At 33.3% G+C, this 21,546-nt stretch overlaps 5 protein-coding genes across 7 annotated transcripts; 1 reads left to right on the top strand and 4 right to left on the bottom strand.

Annotated features, from left to right (window-relative positions):
• Positions 1-24: 24 nt before the first annotated feature.
• On the bottom strand, positions 25-651 carry LOC124932599 (DNA polymerase delta subunit 4). 2 transcript variants are annotated; one of them, XM_047473255.1, is made up of 2 exons: positions 410-651; positions 25-329 (listed from the first exon to the last, which is right to left on the bottom strand). In XM_047473255.1, the coding sequence occupies exons 1-2, from the start codon at positions 591-593 to the stop codon at positions 136-138; spliced, it is 378 nt and encodes a 125-aa protein (XP_047329211.1). In that variant the 5' UTR covers positions 594-651; the 3' UTR covers positions 25-135. The 2 variants fall into 2 exon arrangements, with proteins under 2 accessions (XP_047329211.1, XP_047329212.1); XM_047473256.1 differs by having other exon boundaries at positions 461-651.
• Positions 652-1,009: 358 nt separating this feature from the next.
• LOC124929118 (probable receptor-like protein kinase At1g30570) lies at positions 1,010-3,720 on the bottom strand. Its single transcript, XM_047469393.1, has 2 exons — positions 3,509-3,720; positions 1,010-3,427 (listed from the first exon to the last, which is right to left on the bottom strand). The coding sequence occupies exon 2, from the start codon at positions 3,383-3,385 to the stop codon at positions 1,112-1,114; it is 2,274 nt and encodes a 757-aa protein (XP_047325349.1). The 5' UTR covers positions 3,386-3,427; positions 3,509-3,720; the 3' UTR covers positions 1,010-1,111.
• A 935-nt stretch (positions 3,721-4,655) lies between these two features.
• LOC124929117 (WPP domain-associated protein) lies at positions 4,656-8,965 on the bottom strand. Of its 2 annotated transcripts, none has more exons than XM_047469391.1 (6): positions 8,643-8,965; positions 6,218-8,520; positions 6,013-6,139; positions 5,337-5,438; positions 5,114-5,192; positions 4,656-5,028 (listed from the first exon to the last, which is right to left on the bottom strand). In XM_047469391.1, the coding sequence occupies exons 2-5, from the start codon at positions 8,497-8,499 to the stop codon at positions 5,127-5,129; spliced, it is 2,577 nt and encodes an 858-aa protein (XP_047325347.1). In that variant the 5' UTR covers positions 8,500-8,520; positions 8,643-8,965; the 3' UTR covers positions 4,656-5,028; positions 5,114-5,126. The 2 variants fall into 2 exon arrangements, with proteins under 2 accessions (XP_047325347.1, XP_047325348.1); XM_047469392.1 differs by having other exon boundaries at positions 6,218-8,504.
• A 7,199-nt stretch (positions 8,966-16,164) lies between these two features.
• On the top strand, positions 16,165-18,692 carry LOC124931630 (2,3-bisphosphoglycerate-independent phosphoglycerate mutase-like). The gene is made up of 8 exons (XM_047472144.1): positions 16,165-16,393; positions 16,466-16,593; positions 16,674-16,824; positions 16,910-17,113; positions 17,197-17,621; positions 17,716-18,004; positions 18,104-18,256; positions 18,346-18,692. The coding sequence occupies exons 1-8, from the start codon at positions 16,232-16,234 to the stop codon at positions 18,508-18,510; spliced, it is 1,677 nt and encodes a 558-aa protein (XP_047328100.1). The 5' UTR covers positions 16,165-16,231; the 3' UTR covers positions 18,511-18,692.
• Positions 18,693-18,838: 146 nt separating this feature from the next.
• LOC124931645 (8-hydroxygeraniol dehydrogenase-like) lies at positions 18,839-21,164 on the bottom strand. The gene is made up of 5 exons (XM_047472160.1): positions 21,041-21,164; positions 20,841-20,954; positions 19,424-19,937; positions 19,179-19,338; positions 18,839-19,066 (listed from the first exon to the last, which is right to left on the bottom strand). Exons 1-5 carry the CDS (start codon positions 21,142-21,144, stop codon positions 18,867-18,869), a joined length of 1,092 nt encoding a protein of 363 aa, XP_047328116.1. The 5' UTR covers positions 21,145-21,164; the 3' UTR covers positions 18,839-18,866.
• Positions 21,165-21,546: the final 382 nt, after the last annotated feature.

Here is a 21,546-nt window from a genome sequence, read left to right as displayed (position 1 = left end):
AATTTGATGATAATCATACACATTTGAAGATGAAGGAAACTGATCAAATAACATAGAATTAGTAGTAGTAGCAAACATTACAGATCCATGAAAAACATAACTTCATAGTAATATTACAAGACATAACTAAGAACCCTAAACACGATCATCCCATAAGCAATTAGGAGAAAACTTAGCTTCCTTGAGAAGAGACTCAATTTCCTTGGGAGGATTCAGAAACTGTTTATTAGCACGCTCCCATCGATCAATTCTGCTTATCCCCAAACACGGCCCGTACAGCATGTTCATATCGAACTCCTTAAGAATCTGTTCTTTCTCATCGCAAACATCTGATTCAATCACGCATTACACAAACAGATTATGAAATTTACAATCAATAAATCGAAAAGAAAGGGAGAGATCACCGGACCATCTAGGTCAAGAGAACCTCCATGAGAAATTAGGGCAGAAAGTTGCACACCATTGGGTTCGATCGGAGGCTGGATCTTAGCCTTGGACTTTAAAGAAAGTGCGCTCTTTTTGCCAATGCTAGTATTCTTTTTCTGCTTGAAGTAACCTTTCATCTCCCCTTTACCTCTTGTTGAAGAAGCCATTGTTCTCTCTTTCTCTCTCTCTCTCTCTCTCTCTCTCAAGTTTTTTTTGAAATATACTATCTTCTCTCATATATATATTAACTTATTTTTCATTATTTGTTTGAAATTATTATTATTATTATTATATTTTCTAATTAATTTTATTTAGTTATTTATTTTAAAATTAGTTTTAAAGCATAAAATATGAATTGATATTAAAAACAATAAACTGATTCAATGCATGATTTATCAAATCTTCTAGATATTGGTTAGGATTTTGAAGAGTATAACTGACAAAGTAAAAACCAAATTTAAATTTAAAAAATCAAATATCTTATCTTCAAACAAGGTTCATACTTCATAGTCCATTTGCAAACAACATTTATAATTGTTTTTTTTTCAAAATTCAAAGTAGAATTCCCTTATATTAACACTATGATGATAGTAATAATTATTCATGAAATTACAATTTGAATTAAACACTCAAGATTATTATGAATTACAACAAACCTTTAGGGATCACAAACACTAATTACAAATTACAATACAAGATTATTTGAATCCATTGTTTCTTCTCCATTTGTTTCACATATCCAAGCTTGATGAATCTGCAAAACGCATTCCAAATGCCAAAGAACTTCCCCCATTGTTGGTCGAATCTTTCCTTCGTCGCAAAGACATTTCTCGACAATCTCCCCAAACTTTTCCAACGATTCGGGGCAGATTTGTCCTTTCAAATACGGGTCAATTATAGTTTCAAGTTTTTTCTCCCTTTGCCATTTCATAGCCCACTCGACCAAATTTATCTCATCTTTAGGTAAAGAAGGATATATAACCGGTCTAGCACAAACAACCTCCAACAAAACAACACCAAGCGAATAAACATCCGACTTCTCGGTCAATTGTTGTCGCCTAAAGTATTCCGGGTCAAGATAACCCAAGCTTCCTTTAACAGCCGTGCTCACGTGTGTATGGTCCAAAGAAGGTCCACTTTTCGACAACCCGAAATCAGCCATTTTCGCTACCAAATTCTCGTCTAACAATATATTTGTCGATTTAACATCGCGATGAATGATGCCCCGGTCAGACCCCGTGTGAAGGTAATGAAGCCCTCGGGCTGCCCCAATACATATTTCCAATCGTTGTTTCCAATTCAATGGATTATTTACGTTGTTTTGTCCTAAAAGATGGTCTCTTAATGTTCCATTTGACATATACCCATAAACCAATATCATTTCGTTACCTTCTTCGCAAATACCCACCATGGAAACAAGATGTTTGTGTCGTAACCGGGATAGCATCTGGATCTCGGTTTGGAACTCTTTTAGCCCCTGTTCGGATTGCGGGTTGGCCCGTTTAATCGCGACAGTAAATCCTTCCTCGATCTCGCCTTTATATACTTTTCCGAATCCGCCCACTCCAAGGATAAGTTTTTCATCGAAATTATTCGTTGCGGCTTTAATTTCAGCTAGAGTAAAATTCCTACTCACTCCGGATATGGACACCGACCCGAGTCCTCTTGGTTTATTTTTTCGCGTTTTGCATAGACGAATTATCAACGTGAGCAGACACCCGATAACAAGAATAGTGGCCAGACCCGCCCCGATTCCAACCCAAAGGATGAGATTTTTTGTTTGTTTAGTTTTGCGAGGACGATTGTATTTCTCCAAACGGGTAAGATCGCCGTTTCGACCCAGCTTGAAGATTTCAAGCCCGTTTAATAAAGCATCGCTTTCTGAAGATCCGAGAGCTACAGTCGGGCCGAGCTGAACCCAGATCGTGTCGATCATATCCGACACAGAATCAACAAAATCTTGATGAAAAGCCCGGTTCTTTCCTCCGGCAAGTTTAAAAACATCGAAATTATCGGCAACGGTCTTATTGTTAACGTAAATTCTGAATTTTCTTTGGTTTTCGCGATCAAATTCCAGCTCGCAAAAATGCAATCGGACTAAATAATCGAAACCCGGGTCAACCACGAATTCCCAAGACATGTTGAATCTCTTCTCGAGAACTTGAGCGTTAGTCGAAGTTCGGGCGGTTTCGTAAACCGAAATCGGAGCCATTATCGTATCGTTAACAGACCCATACCCGACGAAAGATTTGTTTTCGATTTCAAACCCGGCTTCTGAAGAAAGCATGTAACCGCTGTCGACTTCCCAAGATCTAAATAGCTCGTCAAGACCCGGTTTGATATCCATCCCACCCACGTTTAATCTGTACATCGTTTGAATCCCGACCCGTTTATTAAACAGAGAATCATCGTCGACAACCGGTACAATTTCGATGGCGTTCACGTATCCAAACAAGCCTTTATCAGGAACAAAACCAATCACTAAAGATTCAAGATCATTTTTAAGGAAATATTCCTGAATCAAGAACAGGGGAGATGATTTTCTGAGTTGAATTTCTCCGGCGACGTTGAATTTCGACAGTAGCTTGACTCCGTTCGCTTCCACGGAAAAGAATGATCTTTTATCGTCGTAGTTAGGGGAAGAGATGGGGTGGAAATGTAATCTAAGGAAGTAATTTCCTTGAAATCCTCTGAAAGTGTAGTTTAGGTTATCTGTAAATAAACGGGCTGTTGAATATAATGAAGAATCTTCATTGAAAGAGGAGGAAGAATTAGACACCAATAAAACAGAAGAACTGCTGAGAGTGACATTGTTGTTTGGTTCAATGTCTCCTACCCATTTTCTACCATCAATAATGGAGCTTCCATTTGTGCCGCAATTGATTAAAAATGTGTTCTTTTCAGTTTCTCCGATTGCACCTCCAAAAAGTAAATAGATAATCGCCAGAAAGATCACCATTGTCGTCTTCAAGCTTTAGATCGAAGCTTGACATTAATTTTCCTAAAAGGAGAATCAAGAAAAAGAGAAATCAATACTCAACAGCAATACATAATCCATATCCAAAACCCACTTGAGATTTACCTTGAATCTGTCCATTATTAGCATCGGAATCCTCCTTTACAGATCTAAGTAAGGAAATTTGACAAAACCCAGAAAGAAAAACACACTTTTTCCTTCTTGTAAGAAGGTGGATTGTGCTGAAAATGAACTGAAAATCAAAAGAAATAGAGATGGGTGTGTCGCATTCTATCGTTTTCTTTAAAGTCTGAGAATCTGAAACAGACGTCTGGTGTAACTGCTCGTTCTTGAGAGTTGAGACAAATATGAACATAAATAAAACCGGTCATAGGTCTATTCCATTATAGACAATTGCCTTCTCTCTGACTTGACCTGTCCTTTTTCTCTTTCTTTTTTTCCCCACAAGATACTCATAATTGATGATCAATAGTACTTTAGACCATTTTAATAATGGATTTAAATTTTATAGTCGTTATGTTTCTTTTCCCAATTCTTCCCATGTTACAACCTTTTGGACTAAATGGAGCCATGGAGGCATTGAAATCCAACATGAAATCCATGTGATGCATCATTCATTCCCTGTCTTTTTTAATATGACATTAAAAAAATTTGTATTACTAAGGATAATAGTACATACATACACATAGGAAAGTCTTTGTAACTTAAATATTGTAAGTTGTTAAATAACTTATCTATATATGATCAACTGAATAAACTCATTCATTAGGGTTTGTCAAAATTTATTATTGACATAAAACCTTTGATTAATGGCCTTGTTGGGTTGGTAGAGGACATTGATTTGGAATTTGGAATTGATAAGAGACAAAATTAGCTTCTTTCCACTTCATAAGGAAACCCCAACTTGGATTGTGAATAGACATCACAACATATTAATACATATTTATTTCATAATGAAGAAGCGAGAAAAAACGAACTCAAGGGTGGTTTACCTATTCGCGAATAATTGTTTCAAATTCATGAGTTCTAAAATAGTTTATTTTAGGTTTTGTCATTGAGTTGGCAGGTTGGTTGTAAATATATGAAGGTATCTTTCAATTGATTAATGTAATAATGGATAAGATAAGGCAACATGAAAATCTGTCATGTCTACATTTGTCTTTATAAGGTTTAAGAAACTGTCCCCCCTCCACAATGGTTTGTCTCTTTTCTTGTTGACTTGAATGATGCAAAAAGTGGAATCAGATCTATGTGTTTTAAATATGACAACTTTTTAACTCATCTTTTAATACATGTTTCAATGCAATATGAATGTTGATTCTGAATTATATGATCAAAATTAAAAACATTTAGGCCTAACAATGGATCTGCCTGTATAAAACAAACATTTGTTTGTGCTAACAAAAACAAAAACTAACCTTAGGTCACCCACCTAGCACTAAAGCAAATTTACGATATGTTCAAAACAAGGTTAAACAACAATAACAACAACCCTTCGTCAACAATAAAAAAAAAAAAACCAATAACCAATAATAATCAGCTCACTATTTTGCTCTACATGTTGCATCCCTCCATTCTATATCTTTTGGACTTTAAACTTTGTTTGTGTCTTCAAATCAGAAAACCTGCAAATCAAACTAATCACAAATAGAAAACAAAGATAATCATAGGTTAAATTAGAAAAGAAATACCCAAAAGTAAAATGCATACCTTGTTAATCACATCATGACGCATGTTTAGTAGGTTCTACCCGCAATTCTCTCTGAACCAACCTAAGGATCTCCATAATCTGCACCACAACATATATCAAGCTTCCCTCATTTTCAAACCAAAAGATGCTGGTTCAATGAGTTTAAATTTGGAATAAAAATCATTATGTTTTCAATCAAATATTTGCGATACCCAAATGAAAATTTTCAGGGAAATGACTTACACCAGGATAATATTGCAAAATTGGTGAATAGTGATCAAGTCCTATGTAGATTTTCTTAAGAAGACCTAATAGCACATCCACCTCATCGCCCAAAAGATCAACCTGAAAATACAAGAATATCAATTTACTTCTGATTTGAGGCTGTTGAGTTTGAAGCAGAATCATTTTGTTTTTCCTTTCTTTAAAGGGTAAAATGGTACTTGAATAAAAAATCCTTTATATTTGCTCATTTTTCAAGTTCAAATAGTACATCACAGCATCAAGTTTATACCATAGATTAAGGTAATAGACAACTTCATACATGTACTACACAATCAATTAACCTCTTTGGGAGCAAAAATAGATTTCCCCTCATTAGCTACCACTAACTCCATTACATAGATACTTTTTGCTGAAAAACAATAAAAAAATATTCCATTTTTCATCTCTCCATCCTTAGCTCATAACAAAGTTGCCGGGTAATTGGGTAATTCAACAAAAAACTTAATAAGAACTCAAAACTATTGCTTAATGATGGAAACAAGATAGTTTATGCATTTCAAATTGAAAGATAGTAGTAAATTATTTTGTTTTAAATTTAATTTATGCTGGAAATGATCTTAGAAAACCAATCATATTCTGAGAAAAATTCTCAATTAACTATTTATTAACCAAAAGTACTTAATTCAACCATTACCTCAGCCTCAGCTAGTTGGAGGGTATCTGATACCCTTTCAAGCTGTTGTTTATACAGAAAACTAGTTCTTTTCAGTATTTTAACATCCTTGATGAGAGGACGCACTTCATAACTTAACCCTTCTAACCTGAAAATCCAAGGAAAGTATCATTCTAGTTAATATTGGAAACCAAACAGATATTAAAGAAATGGTAACAATGATTACCTCGAGCTATCATTTTTAATATCCTCAAATACTTTGTCCTCAAATTTGGCTAGTGAATCTGAAAGGCTGCTGACAGAAACACTGAGAGCGTTAATTTGTTTTCTTTGTGTTTCCTCATTCGCTTCTAGCAATACAAGAGCTCCCAATTTCTCTTGATTAGCAGCCACAAGCCTCTGCCTCTCTTCATCGACACTTGTAAACTGAAGCACTAGTGATTCAAAATTTTCTTTTAATTCACTTATTTCCAAAGTTTGCGCCTCATTTTGTTCTCTTTGTTTTTCCTCCTTAGCTTCTAGCAATGAAAGAGCTCCCAATTTCTCTTGATTGGCAGCCAGAAGTGACTGCCTCTCTTTGTCGATGCTTGTAAACTGAAGCGTTAGCGATTCTAAATTTTCTTTTAGTTCTCTTATTTGCAAAGTATGCGCCTCGTTTTGTTGTGATATCTCCAACAATTTACTTTTGATGGCATCGAGTTCTTTGCTTTTCTCGGAGATCAATGATTCCTGCAAACAGGTTTTCTCCTTCAAATCATTGATCTCTTTGTAAGCTAGTTCAACGCGTTCTTTCTCCTTGGTTAACAACATTGACATTTCGAATGTCGAATTCCCATGCTTTTCCACCAAAAGTTCCGCTAGTTTTAACTTCTTCTCCAAATCTTCCTTCTCGTGAATAAGACTTTTCAGTTTATCTTCTTTTTCAGTTACGTTATGCTCAAGATGAACGCGGCGATCAAACTCTGAAGCGTTTCTAATTTTTAGTTCTTTAATTTGTAACTCGGCTTCCTTTAAAGCTTCTTCGTAGAGAATTTCACAAAGCCCTTGCATAGCCAAGTGTTCTAGTTCTGCCTCATCAATTTCCAGCGCTTCAGTAGTAGCGTTTATGGCCTGAAATGATCTTAAGTCTTCAAAGGTGCATTTGAATACCTCTGAAGCAATCAAATTCTCGAGGAATGTGTTTTCCTCGAAAGATCGGAGATCTTCAATTGATTTCAGTAACTTGATCTCGTTTAATGAGTACTGTGTCATCTTCTCTGATGCATTAGAAGCTTGATCTGATAAAAATGTCATTTCCTTTTTCTTTTCGAGAATAGTTTCTCTAAGTTGATGGTTTTCAGATGTAAGATCATTCAGCCTGTCGTTCAATCTATCCCCGTTTGTTACTACGGACAGTTTTTTATTTTCCAGAGGGATATCGTCCAATCTCGATATGATCTCTTGGATTTTTTTCTTCAAAACATCCAATTCTTTATCTTTGCGAAACGGTGAAGATGAACCATTTTCTTTCAAATATTCTCGTCTCAGAGTAAAATAATCTTCGGTCATCTCCTGAACCGTGCTTTCATGGTTCCTCCTCATCTTCGAAATTTCAGTATTGAAATATTCAACCAACTCGTCCTTTTGCAAGTGCTTAAACTGGGCAGCGCTCCATTTATCGAGCGTACCATTTGTAGACTCGTTTGAAACTCCATTTCCTCGCATTATTGACGAAAACACGTGACTGTCCAGCGAAAATTTGCGGTGATGACTATCCAAATTGTGAGATTCGGAATTCGAAACCGAGTTCAGGATTTCATTCAGATCCTTCCGCAAACTTGAAATCTTGTTGATTTTCTCGACCATGTTTTCACAGTAACTGCAGCTTTGATACTTTAAACTCTCTGCGAATTCTTCTTGAAGATTCTTAATTGAAATCTGAATAATAAATCCTTCAAGCTCTCTCTGCAACTCCTGTTCATGCTTCCACTCACTTATCGATGAATCCTCCGAACAAATCTTATCAATGGTGGTTTCCAAATCATCGAGAGAGTTTTCCATTACAGCAAAATTGTTGGAAACTTTATCCTGTAGAATTTCGCCCAAACCCATCAACTCTGAACCAGAAGCCATCTTTCGAATCGAAGGAGAACCCCCTTTAAGTCTATCAATCTCTTTCTTCATCTTCTTAACCAGATCTATCGCCACAATTCGTAGGCTGCCAACATCATCCGAATAACCACTTCTATCAGAACCAGTTTGGTGAAAAGATAGAGATTCTTTCAGAAGAGAAATCTCAAATTCTTTGTCAGTAATTCTTTCAGATGCCTCTTGTTCAACTGCATTCACTATTCCCTTCATGACAGAATCACTTACCATTCGCGAAACCACCAATCTCTCGTTGATATCTTCCATGTAAGAATCAAAATCCTCAAGGAATTCAACACCAATTGTATCTTCTTTAGCATTAGATACCATTCTGTCATTATCTAACCCATTTGAAATTACAACATCATCACTACTCTCCATGTTATCTATATAATTAGCATCCTGTCAGATATAAAACAGAAATCAAAAACCTAGAACTATACTAATCAAACCGCATGATAATTGACTAATTTCACACCAGAGAGAAACTGAGTTCAATAGAATACAAAAAGGGTCAGACTTACAAACGGAGATGGCCGCGGAAATCTTCTGAATCGATGGAACCGGAGAAGGAGCAAATGAATATGGGTTTTATTATGGTTTGTGCGGAGATTCCTCGAAGAAGTATTTCAGACGAAAAGAAGCGTACCCAGAAAAGAGAAAGAAGGAATTGTGTTGTGAAAGACGGGCGGGAGACTGAAGCGTTTACTTACTTGATTTGTTTTGCTTTGCTTTGCTTTATTAGGGCTTTGCTTTTTTGAGGGGGGGAAATCGAATAGACGAAGAGCAGCCAAAAGAGACGAGATTTGTGATTTGGGTATGAGTAAATATTTGGTGTGGATTTGACTGTCAAGGAAACAAACGAAGATGTACAAAAAAAAAAACATACACAAAAGACAACTTCTTTATCATATATAATATTATGATCATCATCATGTCTCAATTTGTGTTCTTGCAGAAAGAAAATAATATTGTCCATTAGCCAAAAACAATTTTCAAAAAATATATTTGTCAACCCAACCAAAATAATTGTCCAAAATCACTCTAATTTATTGGGTAACATCTTTAGTTCGATTTTTTATTAAATTTTAGGACCCTGACAAACTTAGTTCTCACCAGAGACGTTGATTCAGGAATCGAAGTTTGGGTTGGTTTAAAAAAATAACGAAAAAATTAATAATAAAACGATAGTAGATAAAAGTAAATTTTATCTTTTTAAATTAGAAAAAAAATATTGTATTAATTTTAAAAAAATAAAAATTATAGATAATGTCACATTTGTACTTTATCTTTGGGATTGACCAAATTCCTACATAGATTTAGATTTGTTACTGACTTTTCGATAAATTTTGATTTCAAGAAATAAAAGTAGTATTTTGCATAAAAAGATTTGAAGAGAAAGTTTGAGGTTGAATTATGTTAATTTTAATAATAATAATAATTTGTGTTTTAATTCATAGTTAATTTATATGGTTAGATGATATTAGTTGTCAATGGCTTATAATTGATGAAATAAAAAAACATTTTGATGATAAAGTTTGTATGAATAAATTTATTGACTACTTTTTTTATTGTAAAATGGCAACATTATGAAAAAAACATAATAACTAATTAGCTTTTAATTAGTAGTTAAGAAATTGGTAGAGAGTCAATGTCAAGCATGACATGGCGAATAAAATAAATAGCTTTTTAAAAAAGTAATCAACTTTTGACCTGTAAAAACTCATTAGGGATTATAGCATCCCATTAAGATTGTTTTAAATTTTATAAATATTTGGAGTTTGGTTGTTTAATTATATAAAGGTTGGCTTTTGGATTTAGGCAATGATTATAATTTAAAATAAGTTTTAGAAAATCTTAAATAAATAAATAAAATAGACAATATCATATTTGATATAGTGTATAATTAGTCCTCTGATTTTAATGAATACTACAAAAATGGTAGTGATTGATAAAAAAGTTACGTCATGATTATAAAAAAATAAAACACCTGACATTTTGATATGTAAGACTTTCTAAATGAAAATTAAACTATTCACATTTTGTTTTTTTAAGAATTTTTTTTTGAAACACCTGAGTAGATTTTAGTTTCACGTTTTATTATTTTTTATAAGTTTTATTGTTTCATTTCATTTGTGTTTTTCCTGAACAAAATATAAATCTGATCAAATTTATATTTAACTAACTTATTATGTAAATCATTAATTTTCAAATAACAAAAATAAAAAACTAACTAATTAGACTTAATACTTTTTTAAAAAAATAAGGCTTTATAGTTTTACGGGTCGCCACTAAGCCCAATATCGTTACAATATTTTGGTGGTCAGTGGGCAAATGGGCTACCTATCAAGGCATGTATGTTAGCCCTTTAGGAGCTATTCAGTTTTTAAATTTATTATATTCGATTCTCATATTGTCACATCTCTATAATTTTAATTATTATTTTTTAATATTTTAACATAGGACTTGACATTTAATAACCACTTTTAACAATTTATCTTTACGGGATAATAAAATAAAAAAATGAACGAAATTGATAAAAATCGTTCGAAATAATTATAAACCGACCTATTCGAGTTTTGACCGGTTCACAATTTCCTATATTGATTATGGCCAGTTCGGTTGTCGCTATTGATAATAAAAACTCAATATATGCATTTTGATATATTTTTAAATATATATTTTTTTTTAATAAAACGTTAAAAAAATATATGTTCGTCAAGTACGTCAAGTACATCTGTAAAGGATTTTTTTTCTTCTTAAACTCATTTTTATTTAATATAATTTAATTTAAATTAAATAATTATTTTATTATCTAATTTATTAAAATTTTATACAATTCAATTAATATTTTCATTTTTAATTTATTATATTTCATCGATTAAACTCATAAATTAACCGAATCGAATCTATAATCGATCAAATCGAATCGACGTTTAAACCATCATCCGACAGATGGAGATTAAAAAAAACAACACTAATAGATTATTTTTTTTTATGAAATAACTTACTGAACCATTTACGCTCCTATCTACTTAAGTGAGTTTTTTTATAATTTTCACTATTTTCATTTATTTTATCAACTAAAAAATTATTACTTTATTTTTATTAAATTGAAAATTTAAATAAGAAACATTTTAATAATTAAATTAATTTAAAACCAAAATAACTTTTTTTTTATCAAACTAACAAACAAACAAAAAAAAACCTTAAAAAACCCAAATTCAAACAAGTTCTAAGAATAAAGATATAAAACTATAACTTAATATATTATAATTTAAACTTATATTCACAAACTAATTTATTGTCAGAATCCAACTAACACCAAAAATTTAGATAATTAGTCTCTAACACAACCCTCACTCTTCTTACTGAGAATAAAACCTAATAATTTTGTTATCTTAACTAATTATTCTTTTACTTGAATAGTTATATATTAATTTTAGTATCTTAAGTTATTTGATTTTGTGAGGTTGAAGTTGAACAATACCTTATACAAAAATATATTTTTTTAAAGAATTTAAAATAATTTTAAACTGTAAAGAATATTTTTAAGTCAAGTTTTATGTATACTCAAGATCAATCTTTAAAGAGACAACCAGAATAACATGACAATCTAATATAATGAACTCCCACTTTAATATAATGTTTTGGATGAAAATTTAATATTGTAATGTAAAATTTCTTAGTACATTGAACCTTTTAATCCATTTTTTATAAACAATTTAAAGTCAATTATTAGTGTATTAATAATAATAAACATCATCAAAGACAAATATATGTCATGTCGCATGCCCCTATGGACTGTTGACATAATGTTTTGGTTGACTATACTTTGATAAGTAATTAAAACAAAAAGTAATGGCGTCTCAATAAAATATTTTTTTATTTTTGTTTTCCATTCTCACAATTTGAATTATATTAAATAAAATATTTTTTTATTTGAAAAAAAATCTCATTATCATGTTTTCATCGATTTAGAATCTGGGCTCTTTATTTCAACTTCAATTTTATTTATTTTATTCTTATTTTCCTTATTTTTTATTTATTTTATTTTCTATTATTCTTTAAGTGCCTTAGATTTGATCACGTAGAATCTGACTCATTTCTTATTAAGTGAAAAGTACGAGACTCGTTGAATTTCTAAGTCTGATTGTGTAATAGTAACTCTCCCGCCGCAGCACCCAGACTACCAGTTCATGCCCATCCTGACCCTTACTATCCAGAGGACCCCTTGTTGGGTTTTGCAACAACAAAATTACGGATCTTCTTAAAAATCAAACCTGTAATAAATCGGTTTCAAATCGTCTATGACGACAAACAGATTACCAAGAAATGAAATAGCACAAAGCAATAACAACGCAATATACGTGGTTCGGTCAAAATCGACCTACGTCCACGGGAGAGATAAGTTTCACTAAATCAAAGAAATGTCAATAGTAGAAACTTACATGTCCTGCTCTCAAATGAAAGAAGTGATTACAGTAGGAATGATTGGACTACTCCATAATCAAAAGCTCCCCCAATCTTTCTCTCTAGATCAGCCAAAAAACAAGAAGAAGGAAACCAGAAAACCCTAGATCTGTAATTCATCTCTCTCAACCTTACTGTGTTATGAGAAAAATAACTCAAAAAAATATTTATACTCTAACCCGTTTTCATAACAGAAAACCCTAACCCGTTTACCCGAAATTTAAAACCCGTCCGCAATGGCAAGGAACACCTCAACACCCATTTCCCATCCCGATGAGAACCAACTCGTATATGGGTCCTACCAACCTTCGTCGCCATGACACCCAAACTACCCTCCAACTCCTGTCCATCTTGGCTATGTCCGAGAATCTTAGAAAATTATTTGTCACACTTAGGAGCAGAGAGTTGGTGTAACACATCAACTAAGACTTTTATTATTACCGTTATTAACGCTTTCGTCCACTCATAGGACTAAATTTAGTATGGACTTGTATATAAGAAACTAACATTACACAAAAACAACCTTATCTTATCATAGTTAAGACGTTAAAAATGAATCATTTTATTAATTTATTAAATTGTAAAAATCACAACATAATAATAAAACAACATTACAAAAATGAGTTAGTATCACAAAAACAACTTAGCAATATATATTTTAAAATTATCCATATATTATAAAAAATGAGGGTGATTTATATAATAAGTTAATGAAACTAAACCGGACATCATAAGAAACTTAAAAATTAAAATTTTTATAAAATCAAAAAATTAACAAACACAATCTTTTAAAAATGACACTAATTTTTATTTCTCAATTTTATAATTTATATTTTTAATAAATTTAGTCTATTGACATAAGCTTTCAGAACCAAACTAAGTGACTTATACGGTACAACCCCAATTATGAGAATCTCTCAAATAAATATAAGTAAGCATAAAGAAGAATGAATAACAATTATAATTACTAAAATTAAAAAAACAATCTCATAACCTTAATTTTTAAAAGTTGGTATGATACTCAGAGTTATAAACGGGAAATTTGACCAAATGACCATAAAAAAGCCCTTAAATGAGTTGGTGATCAATGCATAATTTTAATTGCGTTGGTGACTACTTTATATTTTTTTTGACGAAAATGCCTCCATCGCGTAACGCGATGAGCCTTCTCGTCACGCGATGAGAATAGGTTCTTTATATAAATACTCAAATTTTTTCCATTTTGTTATTTTCCTTTCTCTATTTACTCAGCATTTTCTCTCTCTCGCGCAACGACACGGCGACGAAACCCTAAACGAACACATCATACATATTGACGATGAAAAAACGTTCTAATATCATGTGATTGGATCGATTTATGTTCTTATTTCCATTATGTTCATCTTCAAACCCTAAACCACAAGGTTGTTCTTATTGTTCATTTTATTGTTCATCTTGTTCATATTGGTTGTTCATCTTGTTGATGAAGATATTTGCAGATGATGCTTTGAATCGGTTCCGTTTTAGGGAAGATTCATGTGATTCTCACGAAGGGCCGTCCCTTGTAGCGAAGGGCCATCCCTTGTAGCGAAGGGCCATCCCTTGTAGCGAAGGGCCATCCCTTTTAGCGATGGACCATCCCTTGTAGCGAAGGGTCATCCCTTGTAACGAAGGGCCATGTAGCGATGGGTCATCCCTTGTAGCGAAGGGTCATCCCTTGTAGAGAAGGGCCATGTAGCGAAAGGCCATCCCTTGTAGCGATGGGCCATCCCATGACATCAATACTATTTGTGTTTCTTGTTTGCAAATCTCATCTTATTTTTGCTAAAAGAATGATCAAGTATTTATTTGCCTTCAGTTTTGCTCGTAATCTCATGTGTTGTTTCTTTTGTATAACTAGCATTGTTTGTTTGTCTCGTCTATTTTAAGGATGTTCTGCACATTTCTGTGTTTGTTTAATTAAAGCAAAAAATCAATGATCGTGCACGCTTCTTCGCTTTCTTTTCTTCTACAAGACGATAAATTTTAATGTCATCAATGATCATCAGATGCACAACAAACTATTTTTCATACACTGTATTCTCTAAACAAGGTAAGTCAAATGTTCAATAAGATTGTACAATTATTAACATTGATATGGCTGACTTGGATCATTCTGGAGTTAATTTGTTCAATTTATGCAATCGAATTAAGTTTTAAACCACTTCATAAAACAAATTTGTACACTATATAAATTTTTTATCCGATAAAAGAAATCAAGATGTCCAAAAGAGAGAAAACACATTATATTCTTACTAACAAATAACAATTGACAATTACTTATTCAATCACTACAGCAATTGAAACATTAAATGGACAATTACTTATTCAATCCCAAATTGCATTCCTATTCTTATAGCAAAATACATAGGCGCCTCCACGACAAACAAATGTTTAAAGCAAAGAAGAATGGAAAAAAGAAATCCCCATCAAGTAATTCCCCTTTTCAAGAAAGGGATGACCCATCGCTGGAATGGATGACCCTTCACTACAAAGGATGACCCTTCGCTACAAGGGATGACCCATCGCTACATGGCCCTTCGCTATAAGGGATGGCCCATCGCTACAAGGGATGGCCCATCGCTACAAAGGATGACCCATCGCTACAAGAAATGTCCCTTCGCTACAAGGGATGACACATCACTACAAGGGATGACCCATCGCTACATGGGATGACCCATCGCTACATGCCCTTCGCTACAAGGGATGACCTTTCGCTACAAGGGACGACCATTCGCGAGAATCACATGAATCTTCTCTGAAACGGAACTAATTCAAAACATCATCTACAAATATCATCATTGACAAGATGAACAACCAATATGAACAAGATGAACAAAATGAATAATAAGAACAACCTCATGGTTTAGGGTTTGAAGATGAACATAAATAACAGGTTTTTGTCGTCGATCTGTATGATGTGTTCGTTTAGGGTTTCATTGTCGTGCCGTCGCGAGAGAGAGAACGCGGAATAGAGAGAGAAATGAAAATAACGAAATGAAAAAAAATTGAGTATTTATATAAAGAACCTATTTTCATCGCGTGACGAGAAGGCCGATCGCTTTAAGCGATGAGAGTATTTTCGTTAAAAAAGTATAAAGTGGGCACCAGCGCAATTAAAATTATGCGATGGTCACCAGCTCATTTAAGGGCCTTTTATAAACTCCCACTCTAACTTAAAACATGTTCATTATAACATTTTAGACACTTACAAATATTGTAAGAAATTTCACAATCTTAAAATTATAATACAAAAACAAACACTATAATATATAGATAATATTTTTTTATCAAAATTTCTTAAAGAAAAAAAATTATATTAAATATGAATCATGATTTAAAAAATTATAAATCAACCAAAAGATTATATTAACACTCTTAATTTTAAAAAACCAATTTTAAAATAAAATTCAACTCATTAAGGTTTAAATAATAAATAGTACAATAATACAAAAGATTTTGTTTATTTTTATCTAAAAAAGAATAGGAAAGGCAAGTAGGCAGAATGACCAACACTCTCTTTATAAGTGAGAGGTCACAGCGATTCTAAAGCATATACTGTTTTTCTCCAATTGGTTCTGTATCTGCCTGCCAAGCGTACGATTCGGAGAAAACGAGAGAAATGGGTAGCTCTGGATTCTCATGGAAGTTGGCGGATCATCCTAAGCTTCCAAAGGAAAAGACCATCGCTTTAATCGTTTTGGATGGTTGGGGCGAAGCCAAACCCAATCAATACAACTGCATCCATGTTGCCGATACCCCTACCATGGATTCTCTCAAACAGGTATCTTTTCGTTTCTGCATTCAGTGAAATTAGGTTTACATTTTCAATGTTTTCGGATCGGTTCTACTTCAGGGAGCTCCAGATAGATGGAGATTGGTTAGGGCTCACGGAAAGGCAGTGGGTCTTCCGACTGAGGATGATATGGGTAACAGTGAAGTGGGTCACAATGCTCTTGGCGCTGGCCGGATTTATGCCCAAGGGTAATCAATTGTTGCTCTGTCTTTCTCTCTGTTTTTAGCTACCATCTTAATTGTGTATCTTGTTTTGGATATTGAAAAAGGGCACAACTTGTTGATCTTGCTCTTGCATCTGGAAAGATCTACGATGGTGAAGGATTTAAATATATTAAACAATCATTTGAAACTGGTACATTACACTTCATTGGTTTATTGAGTGATGGTGGTGTTCATTCTCGACTCGATCAGTTGCAGGTTTTCCCTCTTTTTTCCACCTACAATTGTTTTTTAGTTGTGTTTTTCCATTGTTAATCTGTTCTTTGTTGATCTATCATTGTAGCTGTTGCTAAAGGGTGCTGCTGAAAATGGTGCTAAGAGAATCCGTGTTCATATCCTTACCGACGGTCGTGATGTCTTGGATGGTTCAAGTGTTGGTTTTGTTGAAACTCTTGAGAATGATCTTTCTTCCTTGCGTGGTAAAGGGATTGATGCTCAAGTTGCATCGGGTGGAGGCCGTATGTATGTTACAATGGATCGTTATGAGGTAAGTGGGTTAAATTTAGTATCCATTTATACCCAATTGGAAACACTTTATGTGTCTGAGTTTGAATTTGATTTCGGTTTCAGAACGATTGGGATGTTGTGAAAAGGGGATGGGATGCTCAAGTTCTTGGCGAGGCTCCGCATAAATTTAGGAATCCGGTTGAAGCTGTGAAGAAACTGAGGGAGATCCCGAAGGCTAATGATCAGTATCTTGAACCTTTTGTTATTGTTGATGAAGAAGGGAAATCTGTTGGGCCGATAGTAGATGGGGATGCGGTTGTGACTTTCAACTTTAGGGCTGATCGAATGACAATGCTTGCCAAAGCTCTTGAATACGAAGATTTTAACATATTTGATAGAGTTCGTTTTCCGAAAATTCGTTATGCGGGTATGCTTCAATACGACGGAGAATTGAAGCTTCCAAAGCAATACCTAGTTTCTCCACCCGAAATCGAGAGAACTTCCGGTGAATACTTGGTTCATAATGGCGTACGCACTTTCGCTTGCAGGTTGGGTGTTTTTAATGTTTTTTACTCGATATAACTGTTGATGGATTGGTGACAGGTTTAACTGTTGTTTTTTTTTGTTTGAAAATTGAAACAGTGAGACTGTTAAGTTTGGTCATGTGACATTCTTTTGGAATGGGAATCGATCCGGATATTTCAATCAAGATATGGAGGAATATGTTGAGATTCCGAGTGATTCTGGAATCACATTCAATGTTAAGCCTAATATGAAGGCAGTTGAGATTGCTGAGAAGGCTAGGGACGCTATTCTTAGCCGCAAATTCCACCAGGTTCGTGTTAACTTGCCAAACGGGGACATGGTTGGGCACACTGGTGATATCGATGCAACCGTTGTCGCTTGCAAAGCTGCAGATGAGGCTGTCAAGGTATAAATTATTAATACGAAAGTGTCAATCAGTGTTGAATCACCATTATTTGCATGAAGTATTAAAGTTTTTCGGGTTTTTTGTTTTTTAAATGGGCAGATTATACTCGATGCAATCGAGCAAGTGGGTGGAATCTACGTGGTAACAGCTGATCATGGAAATGCGGAAGACATGGTAAAGAGGAACAAGAAGGGCGAGCCAGATCTCAAGAATGGCCAAGTTCAAATCTTGACATCTCACACTCTTGAACCTGTAAGAACATATAATTTAATTTCAGATTTTTCCCTTGAATTAAAATGTGCGAGCCATTTAGAAAGTTTTTGTTTTTATGGATATAACAGGTGCCTATTGCAATTGGAGGCCCCGGTTTGGCAGCTGGTGTGAAGTTCAGGAAGGATGTACCCAATGGCGGTCTTGCCAATGTGGCAGCGACGGTTATGAATCTCCATGGACTCGAAGCGCCTAGCGATTACGAAACCACTCTAATCGAGGTGGTTGATAACTAAACGGGAAAACTTCGATAAAAAGGTCTCTTCAATCTTCATGTTGTTTATTTTATCAGTTTTGTTTTCGATTTAAAGCAACTTTGCCATAATCTTGAGCTTGCTAGCTGCTTATTGCTAGATCAATAAGAAATAAAGGACCTCAACTTTGTTTAAAAAGAAAAATAAGTTTTTTTTTCTTCTAATTTTAGGAAATAGTACATCACAAACAGAACTGAAATGTTTTAGGCATGACACTCAAACTTGAGTTACAACTTACAACTAACAAAATTCGGAAAATAGAAATTTATCATATGGTAAAAACAAAACAAACATGACTACATCCCTCGACAATATTGTTACATCTATATTTGAAAACGCTAATCCGTCAAAGTGGCGGCAATGTCAATGACAAAGCGGTAGCGAACATCTCCAGCCGCAAGCCTGTCCATGGCTGTGTTTACATATTTCATCGACACGATTTCTACGTCGCTGACGATATTGTGATCTGCTGCAAAATTTATCATCTCTTGTGTCTCTTTCATTCCTCCAGTCACACTTCCTCCCACCATCTTTCTCCCTATAAATTTACCCACAATAAAATTACTAAATTACTCTTTTGAGATTTTAAAACAACACACATTTCTTAAAAAAACAACCTAATTCTGAATTATATATGGAGATTAACATACCATGGAGTAGGGGCAAAATAGACAATTCAACTGACTTCTCCAAATCTGGTACAGTTAGAAGAATCAGTTTTCCATCCAAGTTTAGAAGATTAATCAGACGGTTGATATCATGCGGGGCTGGAACCGTGTCAATTATACCATCCAATGTCCCTTTGGTAGCCTAATTCATAAACTCAATAAATATATTATTAACTAAAAAATACCATAATTAATTCCTACGTTTCAAAATTAAATAAATAAATCACCTCCATTTGCTCTATGTCATGGCTCACAACAAACGAGTCGGCTCCAAGTCGATTCACAGCTTCGTCTCTTTTATTTATGGAAGTGCTAATAACTGTCACTTTCATTCCGAAAGCCTTAGCGAATTTGACTGCCAAATGGCCCAATCCACCAAGACCAACAACGCCCAAATGTTGTTCGGGCTTATAAAGCCCATAATATTTCATTGGACTGTAGACGGTTATGCCGGCGCAAAGCAATGGAGCTCCTCCGGATAAAGAGAGTGTATCGGGAAATTGGATTGCAAAACGCTCGTCTACGACCAAAATGTCGGAAAAGCCCCCGTAGTTCTTGGAATTCTCGGATTTGAAGAGGGTGTAAGTGTGAACGGGCTTAGGGCAGTAATTTTCGAGGTCTTTGTGACAGTTATGGCAGTTAAGACATGAACTAACGAGGCAGCCAACTGCTGCTTTATGCCCGGGCTTGAATTTTGTCACTTTGTTTCCAACTTGACTCACTATACCTACAATCTCGTGTCTGGTTTTAAAACAAACAAATTTTCATGTTAAAAATGAATCAATTTATAAATTTAACAAAAATAGATGTTTACCAAAATACCATTGCTACGTGATGTTCGAATTCGATTATTTTAAATCGGGTCGGGCTTGCCGCATAGGAAAGGGAGAAATATCCGATCGGATCTTGGGATAGAGAGTGTCTGATCCCATAATTCGATACCCAACTATATTAATATTAATTTTTTTTTATTAAGACTTAATTTAAGTTTTCAGGATAAATACATATATTTTTTTTTTTATTTACACCAACTCTAACTTTATTTTTCTAATATTCTCCAATTATTTTCTCATTAGTCAAATATTATTTCAGTCTCTTTATTCTTTATATTCATTTTTTAACTTTTCTTTCTAATTTTTTTTATTAAACTATATTATTAAGTAGGTAAATAATTAAGTATGTTATGTTTTTTTTTTATCTTATTCAACATCTTTAAACTTATATTTTTTTCTTGTAAATCTCTATAATTTTATAAATATTTAATCTAGATTGGGTACCCGACAAATTGGGGATGAAAATTCGGAGTCGGGTTCAGAATAGATAATAAAATAGAAATCGAGTTCGGGTTTACCATCCCTATGTTTATTTATAAAATTTTGATGAAATTTAAATTATATATATTTTTTTTTGTTTATAAAATGAATTAATATAGAAATATAACAATATTTTTGTAAAATTTAATTTTGTTTTTTAGTTTTTGGACAAATAAAAACTTGTTTCCCAAAATTGTAATTAAAACTAATTAACTAAATAACAAAGTTTGATTTTAATAAAGAAAAAATATTAAATTCAGCATAACAAGTAGTAAACATTATTATAAACAATTAATTAAGAAAATTAAGATAGATTATTTAAAGAGATTACCCCGGAACCATAGGATACATAGAGATTCCATGATGATTTCGAGTCATTTGCAAGTCTGTAGCACATATTCCACAGTAGAGTATTCTTATAGTGACATCGTGATCTCCATTTATCCTTAAACCAAAAGTTTAATTAATAAAAATCTTGTGATGAAGTAAATGAAATAAAGAAAGAGTAAAAAGTACAAAAAAAATGAAGACCTTCTTGTGAAGTGGAATGGGGAAAGGATTCCTGAAGAATCCATGGCTGCCCATCCAAAGGCTCTAATCACAGTTTTATCATCTTCTTGTTGTGATCTTGACATGATCTCTTGTTTAATGCTCATTTATTGTATGATGGATCATGTTAAAGAGCCATATGATATGGTTCTTATACTTGGTCCAGTTACCCTTTTTCAACCATAACAATAATATTTTATTATAAATTATATTTTACAATTTTCAGTCAAATTCAAAGAAAAATACAATTCCAACACATATAATTATTCTCCAAGTAATGAATTCTAGACAACTTCAAACCTTCTTTTAATTATATATTTATAATAGAATTCTAATTTTATTAAAAAACATTGAAATAAAATTATAATTTCAAATATTTTATTATTTTAAAATTAATTCATATTTTATTAAAAAATTAAATATATTATAAAAAATTAATTAATACATAAGAATAAGGGTGAGAAAACCGATAATTTTAAACCAAATCG

Source organism: Impatiens glandulifera, chromosome 3, assembly GCF_907164915.1.
Source record: "Impatiens glandulifera chromosome 3, dImpGla2.1, whole genome shotgun sequence".
NCBI lineage: Eukaryota > Viridiplantae > Streptophyta > Magnoliopsida > Ericales > Balsaminaceae > Impatiens > Impatiens glandulifera.
The sequence above is the reverse complement of the archived record's forward strand: the minus strand, read 5'-3'. Positions and strand labels throughout refer to the sequence as shown.